Genomic DNA, 11,491 nt, shown 5'->3' with positions numbered 1-11,491 from the left:
TTTTTAATGGAACAATTTTTGCGCAGATGCTACGTTTTGATCGCCTGTTATTGCATTTTGCGCAAAACTTGTGGCGACCAAAAAACGTAATTTTGGTGTTTGCAATTTTTTTGCCGCTATGCCGTTTACTGATCAGATTAATTGATTTTAGATTTTGATAGATCGGGCATTTCTGAACGCGGCGATACCAAATATGTGTATATTTTTTTAACCCTTTAATTTTCAATGGGGCAAAAGGGGGGTGATTTGAACTTTTAGGTTTTTTTTATTTTTTTAAAATTTTTTTATTTTACTAGTCCCCCTAGGGGGCTATAGCGATCAGCAATCCGATCGCTCTGCACTATCTGCAGATCTCAGCTACAGAGCTGAGAACTGCAGATATGGTGCTTTACTTTCAATGCCGGCTGTATTCCGGCATTGAAAGGAAGTGACTCATGTTAGCTACAGGCGTCATCACATGACCCTGTGCTACCATGGCAACCACCGAAAGTCACGTGATCATGCTCGTGACTTCCGGTGGGGGCGGCGGTAAGTGGAAATCATGGCCGCGCGCATATACAGCTCACTGCCAGACTTTGGCAGCGAGATGTAAGGGGTTAAATGTTCCGGGTGGAATGCGATTCTACTCGGAACATGCAGGCACACGTCAGCTGTTAAAAACAGCTGATATGTGCGCGGATCGCCGCATGCTGCCCGGGGCAGGGGGCGGGGCTTAACGTCACACGCTCCATGACGGATATATCCGTCAAAGGTCGTGAAGGGGTTAATATGAATTGTATCACTTAATATTTAGCAGAATTAAGTATGCTGGCATCCCCTTATTTACAATATGATCGCATCAAAAAATTGAAGTAGAGAAAATCCACTATAGAATGAACAGCTGTTTTATTGAAATATTAAAAACATACAAAATCACATTTTTCTTTATTTGACCAAAAATTAACAAATAAAGACAAAGAGGATAGGTCCCCAAAAAGGTTTTAGTAATAATATAGAATAAATTGATCAACTGGCAGAAGACATGACAATCAGTAGTTCAATATCACCTAAGTCAAAATTCTTTGCAATTACAATAATCAATGTCTCAATATATGTAACCAATAAGATGTTGAATTTAATATAGAGATCAAAAGACGTGTAAAATTGCAATATCCAAGTGTAGGATGGTGACCAGTAATATCTATCTAAATAATTGCATGTCATATACCCCATGATCCCAATATATATTCAAAAGTGCCCAGTGCATAGCTTACCCATAATGATGATATAACAGAACACCCTTCATGCAGCCCCAGGGGTCTCCACAGAGGGTTCTCTGTTATAGCATTATTATGGGTAAGTTGTAATGTTTAACAAGAGTTGTTTTAAAAGAAAAGCATTCCTACAATCTCAACATAGATATGACTTCTTCACTATTTGACATGTTTGGTGTTTAACCAAATGTGATTTACACACAAAACTCTTCCCACAATCTGAACATGAATATGGCTTCTTGCCTGTGTGAGTTCGCTGATGAATAACAAGATTTGATACCTGATTAAAATCTTTGCCACACTCTGAACATGAATATGGCCTCTCCCCTGTGTGAATTCTCTGATGTGTAAGAAAATTTGATTTTTGATTGAAATCTTTGCCACACTCTGAACATGAATATGGCTTCTCCCCTGTGTGAGTTCTCTGATGTTTAACAAGAGTTGATTTATCAGCAAAGCATTTACCGCATTCTGAACATGAAAATGGCTTCTCCCCTGTGTGAATTCTCTGATGTGTAACAAGAATTGATTTCCTTGTAAAACATTTCCCACATTCTGAGCATGAAAATGGCTTTTCCCCTGTGTGTCTTCTCTGATGTATAATAAGATCAGATTTCTGGTTATAGCACTTTCCACAGTTTGAACATACAAATGGCTTTTCCAATGCATGAATTCTCTGATGTCTAACAAGTTTTGATTTTTTTGCAAAACATTTCCCACATTCTGAGCATGGATTTGGCTTCTCCCCTGTGTGAGTTCTCTTGTGTACAACAAGAGTTGATTGATAATTAAAATATTTCCCACACTCTGAACAAGAAAATGTCTTCTCTCCTCTGGTAGTTCTAAGATCTTCACTTTCACTTTCCTTTTCCTTAATAGCTTGTGATGAATCAGAAGATAGAACTTGTTTAATAGGATCAGATGGTAGATCTTTGCTGTGAAGCACTGAGGATACATCTGGGATAATATAATGTTCTTTATTTGTGTCTTGTGACACACCAACATCATATGATTGAAAGTCTGAAGATGCCAGAAGTCCCTTTGATCTCCTAATACAGTCACCTGTCAAGAATAACACTTTTATTACTTTTTCAAGAATATAAACTTGGAAATAGCTTTTTTTAACTATATAAAATGTCCATTGAAATTGCAAGTCATGTTGCAATTCTGATTATTCACTAAATCTGAATCTGATTATTCACTAAAACGGTGACAAAACAGTTCACATTCTAACTGTAGACCACAGAGCAAGGACCGCTAGATAATGATATCAGGCACCAGGATCAACTCCAGCAGTTTCCAATTCAGTCTTGAATTCAGCATCTTCCTAGGTTCGTGTCTCACAGTGTCAGTCACCACTATTTTGTAGTAAGAACCACAGTGGAGAATCATAAATGAGCCTGTCAGTCAGTATTATTAGGTGGGTCTGTCTGGCACAATCCCTGACAGCCACATGAATTTTACTGCAGAACAGAGGAGCAGTGCGATTATTTATGAAGAACATCTGACTTTGTAGAAAGTGTAAAACTTAAAAACATAAAATTGCAAATTAATTTGTAAAGTGGTTTTCTCAAGTTATTAAAAAAAAAAGAAAAAAGTGGTTTAAGGGAGAATTTGGTAATAAATTGAAATAAGTATTACTCGCCTGTTGAATCCATTGCCATTTGAAGGCTACCACTCTTCTCTACTTGGCTACTGAGATGAGGAGCCCAATAACAGACATGACTGTTGCATCAGCTATACTGTGAGGACGGTGATGGGCTGCAGCGCTCACATGTATATGGAACATTGTGGCTTCAGTAAAAGTACAGAAAGGCCGGACATACACACCGAAGCAGCAGGGGCTGTGATTGGCGAGTAATGTTTCTCTTATTTATTTCTCTCCTTAACACATACAAGTTCTGCAACCAACATCTATAAAAAAAAGTCTAACTATTCTAATGGCCCATTAAGTCAAAACAGGAAGCATAGTAAGATATTAATGACCAATGCAGAAGACCACAAGATAATTTCTAAAAAACAAAATATCATTTTGAGGGACAATAAAACTGAACTTATGTGGTTGCAAAAGTGTTAACACAGTCTTATAATTGGGGATGTGGTTGTGTTGTGGTGAGTAAAAAGCTGCCATCATTTATACTGAGAAGGAAAAAAGGTGATCCAGCTCAACTGGGGCAAAGTCCGGCATGCAAGGATAACACTCTGGCAGTGCAAGGGTCCAATAGAAGAAAGAAAAATCCAGCTTCCGGAGTAGTAGTAAAACTGATGCAAAATTTTATTAAAAGACGTAAAAATTAATGTGATGACAAAAATAGGGAGCCCATATGCGGCGTAAGGCTACGCGTTTCGAACGCTGCCTGCGTTCTTTGTCAAGCCTGAGTGAACATGTTTTGCTCACAAGCATTTAAACTCACTCCTACCAATGGGAGGAGTGTGTTTAATCAGAAAGCACATGTGCCAGCATGGGGTAGATAACATACAAAGCAACAATACAAAAATTCAACAATAAGTGAACAGTTTTTTGTTTTTTTTTGGTTTTTTTTCATATATACAGAAAAGATTTTTGATGTTAAAATTCTACATAAAAAAAACTATCATCCGAAATGTACACGCGAACATTATCTACCAAGATTTAATAATGAAACATGACATCTCGTCTCAGATTAAGACCATTGGGTATTCTAGTTCCCAAATGAAATATCCAAAAAGCCTCACGTGTGAGAACCTGATGTTGGATATCACCACCACGAGGAGAGATTTTAACTTTTTCTAAGCCAAAAACACGCAGGGAGTCAGTATTGCAATTGTGATGTGGAATAAAATGTCTGGATGCCGATGAGAGATTTCTGGCTGGAATAACGGTGCCCTTAGAATTATAAATATCCCGGATATGTTCATTAAAACGCACCTTGAGTTTTCTCACTGTACAACCAATATAAAGTAGGTTGCAGCTGGTGCACTTAATGCAATAAACCACATTGGTGGTATTACAATTAATGTACCTCGAAATGGAATATGTGACAGTCTCACCAGTATTTGAAAATGAGCTACAAGGTAAGGCAAATTCACATCTGCGGCAGCGTGAGGTGCCGCACCTAAAAATCCCTTGTGTTCAAGCCAGGTGGAAACAGGTTTATTTTTTACAAAAAAACTAGGTGAAACAATGTTGCCCAGTGAAGGTGCTTTTTTAGCAACCACATTGCAACCAGATTGCAGTATGGTTGCAAGAACAGGGTCTTCATTTAAAACGGGTAAATAACGTTTAATAATATTTTTGATGTGATTAAATTGTGTGCTGTATTGTAAAGATAGCACTATTTTGTTATGCAATTTCATATTATTCTTATTGTTTTTACATTCAGAGTTTTTATTTGAAAAATCTATCAAATGATCACGTTTTTTATTTTCTACTATCTTGCGTGCTCTCTGAAGTGTCCAGGATGGATAACCCCTTGCACTTAATCTGGATTCAGCTGACCTGACTTCATTGTTATATGCAGAATGCTCACTGCAATTACGCAAAACCCTGGTAAATTCACCCACTGGTACAGCTTTGATTGTATGATTAGGATGACTACTCATAGCATGTAAAATTGTATTTCCAGCCAGTGGTTTACGATAAATACAAGTGGATATAATCTGGTTAGGCATGCCTGTGAAAGTCAAATCCAAAAAATTAATTTTATTATTGTCACAAAAATGGGTGAATTTTAGATTGAATTGATTATAAGATGCACCCCCAACTTTCCCCCAACATTTGGGGGGGAAAAAGTGCGTCTCATGGTCCGAAAAATACGGTAGTTTTCTTTTTCCATTCAAACAGATTTCAGTTTGTTTCTCCAGCATTTATACAGACTATAGGCGACAATACAGGTGGAAAATGTTCTTAAATTATTCTTCTTGGCAGGATTTCTTACATGACAAAAACCTGGCATTTTATTAGGGGTGTGTAGACTTTTTAGATCCAGTTTATATACAGTATATCGCGAAAGTGATTACACCAAATTTTTATAAAATATTTTATTATATATCTTTTAATTTGATAATACTGAAGATCTGACCCTGTGATACAATGTACAGTGTCAGTGTGCAGCTTATATAACAGTGTAAATTTGGTGCTCTCTAAATAACTGAACAAACAGTAATCAATGTCTAAACCGCTGGCAACAAAAGTGAGTACACCCCTATGTGAAAATGTCCAAATTGTGCCTAATTAGCCATTTTTCCTCCCCAGTGTCATGTGGCTCAATAGTGTTTCAAGGTTTCAGGTGTAAATAGGGAGCAGGTGTGTTACATTTGGTGTTATCACTCACACATGCTACCTCATACTGGTCACTGGAAGTTCAATGTGGATCCTTATAGCAAAAAATTCTCTGAGGATCTGAGAAAAATATAATTATTTTTCTACATAAACAAGACCCAGGCTATAGGATGATTGCCAACACACAAACTCAGCTGCAGCACAATGGCCAAGACCATACAGCGGTTTGACAAGACAGATTCCCAACAGAATAGGCCTCACCATGGTTGACCAAAAACGTTGGGTGCACGAGCTCAGCATCATATCCAGATATCTTCAAAATAGATGTAGGAGTCTTGCCTGCATTGCTGAAAAGGTTACAAGGGTGGGGGGGTCCGCCTATCAGTGTTCAGCCCATACGCCTCACACTGCATCACATCGCATTGCTCTGCATGGCTGTCGTCGCAGACTGAATACTCTTCTAAAGATGATTCACAAGAAAGCCTGCAGTTTGCTGAAGACAAGCAAACTAAGGACATGGATTACTGGAGACAAGTCCTGTGGTCTAATGAAAAAAGATCAACTTATTTGGTTCAGATGGAGTCAAGAGTGTGGCGGCAACCAGGTGAGGAGTACAAAGACAAGTATGTCTTGCCTACAGTCAGACATGGTGGTAGAGGGTCTTGGTTTGGGGTTGCTCAAGTGCTGCCAGCTGTGGGGAACTACAGTGCATTGAGGAAACCATGAATGCTAACATGTACTGTCACACTGAAGCAGAGCATGATCCCCTCCCTTCATATTCCAACATGATAACGACCCCAAACACCTCCAAGAAGCCCATTGCCTTGCTAAAGAAACAGAGGGTAAAAGTGCTGGACCCGCCAAACGTTTCCAGATCTAAATCCTATTGAGAATCTGTGGGGCTTTCTCAAAAGGAAGATGAAGGAGCACAAGATCTCTAACATCCACCAGCTCCGTGATGTCATCATGAAGGATAGAAGAGGATCCAGGTGCTCCTGTAAAGCTCTAGTGACCTCCATTCCCAAGAGAATTACGACAGTGCTTGAAAAGTATGGTGGCCACATAAAGTATTGACCCTTTGGGAACAATTTGGCCATTTTCGCATAGGGGTGTACTCACTTTTGTTTCCAATTGTTTTCACATTAATGGCTGTGTTCTGAGTTATTTAAAGGGCACATCAAATTTACAATGTAAAGACTTGTTCCCACAATCCGGTAACATTGCTTTTTAGATGTAGTGTCTTGCCTCCTGCTGAGACGAGACTGTCCTCTGCGAGAGAACACAGCATCTTGGATCATGGGTATGCACACTTATACAAGCTGTACACTAACTGCTTTACATTGTATCAAAGTGTCAGATTTTCAGTGTTGCTCCATGGAAAGATATAAAATAATTACAAAAAGGTGAGGGGTGTACTCACTTTTGTAATACACTGTGCATCGTGCATCTATTTTTACAAAATATGTGTTGATTTTGCAATAGTTTATACTTTTCCATCCTCATTGTGTATCAGGATATGGAAACTCAAAACGCATAATTTTATGTGTGACGTTTTTATTCCACTATAATCTGCACATTCCCCGGGTTTAGGATGTACGGGAAACCTCTTACTCCTTATTCTTAGGATAATAAGTTTTTTCCTTCTTCTTAGTCCCACATTGTAGCAGCTGCTGAATGAGAAGAATCTGTGACTTCTCTGCATTTAGTGGTCACTACTCACCTGGGCGGTTATCTGTAGGAATCTCCTCTTTACTCCGCTCATCACCCCTCACATATGTCTCTGTAGTATTAATATGGGTCAGATCTTCACCCTGAAACAAATATTGTAAAAGTCACAGACAGATGGAGAAGTCCCATCTATGATCAGCTCTAATCCTGCCATCTCCACCGCTCTCATTACACAAGTATAACACATATAATACTGGAGGATAAAACAAGACTGAGCACAAGACCTTCACAGCCGTCTACACATCATAGGGAGATTTCATGGCACCTTCTCTCCATCTACCTGATGATCCTGAGGAACATCGGGGTCTTCTTGTTTACAGTCCTGTGGGAGAAGAGGACGGGGACCTCTCTCTGGTGTTGTCCTCTTACTGGATAGACCTGGAGGAGACACATACAGGGACTGAATTCATTCCTTACATACAGATAATTATAGGCCGTGTGTATTTAGTCCTGTCTATTACCTGGTGATGTGAGGGGCTGGGGACCCTCCATCATGACGTCCTTGTACAGATCTTTGTGTCCTTCTAAATACTCCCACTCCTCCATGGAGAAATAGACGGTGACGTCCTGACACCTTATAGGAACCTGACACATACAATGATACCGTCACCCCCGATCCCTTCATAGCGTTACTGTATAATGTCCCAGCATTCCCAGCAGTGTCACCTCTCCAGTCAGCAGCTCAATCATCTTGTAGGCGAGTTCTAGGATCTTCTGGTCATTGATGTCCTCATGTATCGGGGGGTGAGGTGGAGGCCCCGTGATTGGGCTCAGGGGTCTTCCCCATCCCTCAGACACAGGGGCCTGACAGCGCTCACTAGAGGTCTTCTTCACTACTGTGTAATCCTGGTTATGGAGAGACACAGTAAGAAATCTCACTCCAGACATTTCCAGAGTCCTCACCTCTCCAGTTCTGTCCATCTGTTATTCCCATAGATAAGAATGATGTAATGTGACGTCATCAGAATCTCTCACCTCTCCAGTTCTGTCCGTTATTTCTATAATATATATATTTGCCTTATTCTGTCTGTCACCAAAATGATGTCATTACAGTGACAACCGTCGCATTGGCCGCTGGACTCGGCCTGGCCCCGCCCCCCCACGGATTGCCCGCTCGGCTTGGCCCCGCCCCTTGCACGCATTCCCCGAACCCACAAGGAGCCTCGACTTCCAGGTGAGTGCTGCACCCCCGGGAGCCCACACCGGCAACCCAGCCGAGACATACCCTCGCGTTGCCGGCGTACGCTGGTAACCATGGTACACATTGGGTAACCATGGAAACCACTTTGCTTAATTATTCGATTGTGTACCATGGTTACCAGCGTATGCCGGCTTCCTGCCCATTCAGATCGTTGGTCTCCCGCTGTCAAACATGCCGATGCGTGCTGCACAGCAGGAGAACAAACAAAAAGTGAACCAGCACTGTCGCTTTGAATAGTTACCTTATGTGTATTAAAACCCAACAAAGAACCCCATAAAATCCAATATTTTATTAATCAAAACCAAAACAAAGTGCAAATTAAAACCAATATCATTCGGATTGCATATTGAGGTCACAGGGATGATTCTGGGCAAATCCCTACTCTCTCCCTTCCTGACCGCGGGGGTTGGCACCCTATTATAATATACGCAATGGCGCCCCCGCTCGACGTGGACTGACCCTACAGGCCCTGACCTGGCAGTCTTATAAAGTGCTGCTGAACACTGTGGGCCTCAGTATCTTATCTCAGTGAGAATCTCATACATCCATTCAGACACTCTTAAGAGCCCTAAGTTAGATAGATATTCCAGGTTTTACCCTTATCTATACTTGAATTCACTGTTATAAACAGCACATAATCAGATTTTTAGCCTAGAGACACAGTCCATGTCGCCTATGCATCAGAATTAATAGATGTCAATCAAAAATGATGTAGCCAGATGACCACTGCTTCGCTCCTATGCATAGCTCACTGCCCGACGCGTTTCTCCTCCCGGACCATGGATCGACCGGAGGTTCATCAGGGGCTGTCCATAGCGTAATCGCATCGATGGCAAAAATTACTATTAAGCCACAAAATTGATCCTCCAATGAGGTGCAGTACTCGGAAATTTCACTGTCCACATGTATACATCTTATTAGTGTCACAGAATGTAGAACGCCATTATACTCCACACCATTGGCATGCGTCCTGCCTGTGAAGACATCTGACTGAGTACAGCACGTTATCTGAAGGATCCGTTCTACATTCTGTGACACTAATAAGATGTATACATGTGGACAGTGAAATTTCCGAGTACTGCACCTCATTGGAGGATCAATTTTGTGGCTTAATAGTAATTTTTGCCATCGATGCGATTACGCTATGGACAGCCCCTGATGAACCTCCGGTCGATCCATGGTCCGGGAGGAGAAACGCGTCGGGCAGTGAGCTATGCATAGGAGCGAAGCAGTGGTCATCTGGCTACATCATTTTTGATTGACATCTATTAATTCTGATGCATAGGCGACATGGACTGTGTCTCTAGGCTAAAAATCTGATTATGTGCTGTTTATAACAGTGAATTCAAGTATAGATAAGGGTAAAACCTGGAATATCTATCTAACTTAGGGCTCTTAAGAGTGTCTGAATGGATGTATGAGATTCTCACTGAGATAAGATACTGAGGCCCACAGTGTTCAGCAGCACTTTATAAGACTGCCAGGTCAGGGCCTGTAGGGTCAGTCCACGTCGAGCGGGGGCGCCATTGCGTATATTATAATAGGGTGCCAACCCCCGCGGTCAGGAAGGGAGAGAGTAGGGATTTGCCCAGAATCATCCCTGTGACCTCAATATGCAATCCGAATGATATTGGTTTTAATTTGCACTTTGTTTTGGTTTTGATTAATAAAATATTGGATTTTATGGGGTTCTTTGTTGGGTTTTAATAGATGTAATACCCCATTTTCATTTCTCTTGGTTGACTACTTACCTTATGTGTACCATGGTTACTAGCTTACCCCGACTCCCGACACACGTGTCCCGGAGGCGGCGTACGCTGGTAACCATGATACACATCGGGTAACTATGGAAACCGCTTTGCATACTTGCCTGCTCGGCCACGCCCCACACACAACACACACACTGCCCACTCGGCCATGCCCCCCCTACACTCTGCCCACTCGGCCACGCCCCCACACATTGGGCACCTATACACCTCCCCCAGGACTACTCCACCTAATAGACACCCACTCTGCCCGCTCGGCCACACCCCCCACACACTCTGCTCTCCCCCCAGGACTACTCCTATTATCCTCCTCTCTCCCCAGGACTACTCCTCCTATTATACTCCTCACCTCCAGGACTACTACTCCTATTATACGCCTCTCCCCCAGGACTACTCCTCCTATTATACTCCTCACCCCCCAGGACTACTCCTCCTATTATACTCCTCTCCCCCCAGGACTACTCCTCCTATTATACTCCTCACCCCCCAGGACTACTCCTCCTATTATACTCCTCTCCCCCCAGGACTACTCCTCCTATTATACTCCTCACCTCCAGGACTACTACTCCTATTATACGCCTCTCCCCCAGGACTACTCCTCCTATTATACGCCTCTCCCCCAGGACTACTCCTCCTATTATACGCCTCTCCCCCAGGACTACTCCTCCTATTATACGCCTCTCCCCCAGGACTACTCCTCCTATTATACTCCTCTCCCCCCAGGACTACTCCTCCTATTATACTCCTCTCTCCCCAAGACGACTACTCCTATTATCCTGCTCTCCACCTATTATACTCCTCTCCCCCCAGGACTACTCCAACACACACACTGCACAAAATATACCTCCCCCCAAAACACACACACACACCGTGCAACACACACAGGACCACACACACACAACGCTGCAGACACACAGCGCTCCACAAGCAACGCAACACACAAACAACACAGCTCTCACACCCCCCCACACCCAGACAACACCCAGAACATTTACAGCGCCCTACACAAACACTTGGCAACTACACAACAACACATACACATATATATATATATATATATATATATATATAAATAATTAGCTGTACTACCCGGCTTCGCCCGGGTTAATAACTGCTGTTAACAAAATAGAATGTATTAACAAAAATGTATTCTGCACATAAAAAAAACCACAAAACAAATAGATATAAATGTAATTATGTCTGTCTCCCCCTCTGTATATATCTCTCTGTCTCTCTCTCTCTCTCTTTCTCAGTCTGTCTGTCTGTCTGTCTGTCTATCTAT

The 11,491-nt window shown here is 41.9% G+C and overlaps 1 protein-coding gene across 1 annotated transcript in view; it reads right to left on the bottom strand.

Moving 5' to 3' along the window:
• Window positions 1-887: 887 nt before the first annotated feature.
• LOC142313024 (uncharacterized) overlaps window positions 888-11,491 on the bottom strand; it is a 327,494-nt gene continuing 316,890 nt past the window's right edge. Inside the window, 3 exon segments of the mRNA XM_075352011.1 lie at window positions 888-2,315; window positions 7,235-7,325; window positions 7,523-7,582. Of these exon segments, the coding sequence (XP_075208126.1) occupies window positions 1,390-2,315; window positions 7,235-7,325; window positions 7,523-7,582 (1,077 nt within the window). The 3' untranslated portion in view covers window positions 888-1,389.

Source organism: Anomaloglossus baeobatrachus, chromosome 5, assembly GCF_048569485.1.
Source record: "Anomaloglossus baeobatrachus isolate aAnoBae1 chromosome 5, aAnoBae1.hap1, whole genome shotgun sequence".
Lineage (NCBI taxonomy): Eukaryota > Metazoa > Chordata > Amphibia > Anura > Aromobatidae > Anomaloglossus > Anomaloglossus baeobatrachus.
This window is presented reverse-complemented; position numbering and strand designations above follow the sequence as displayed.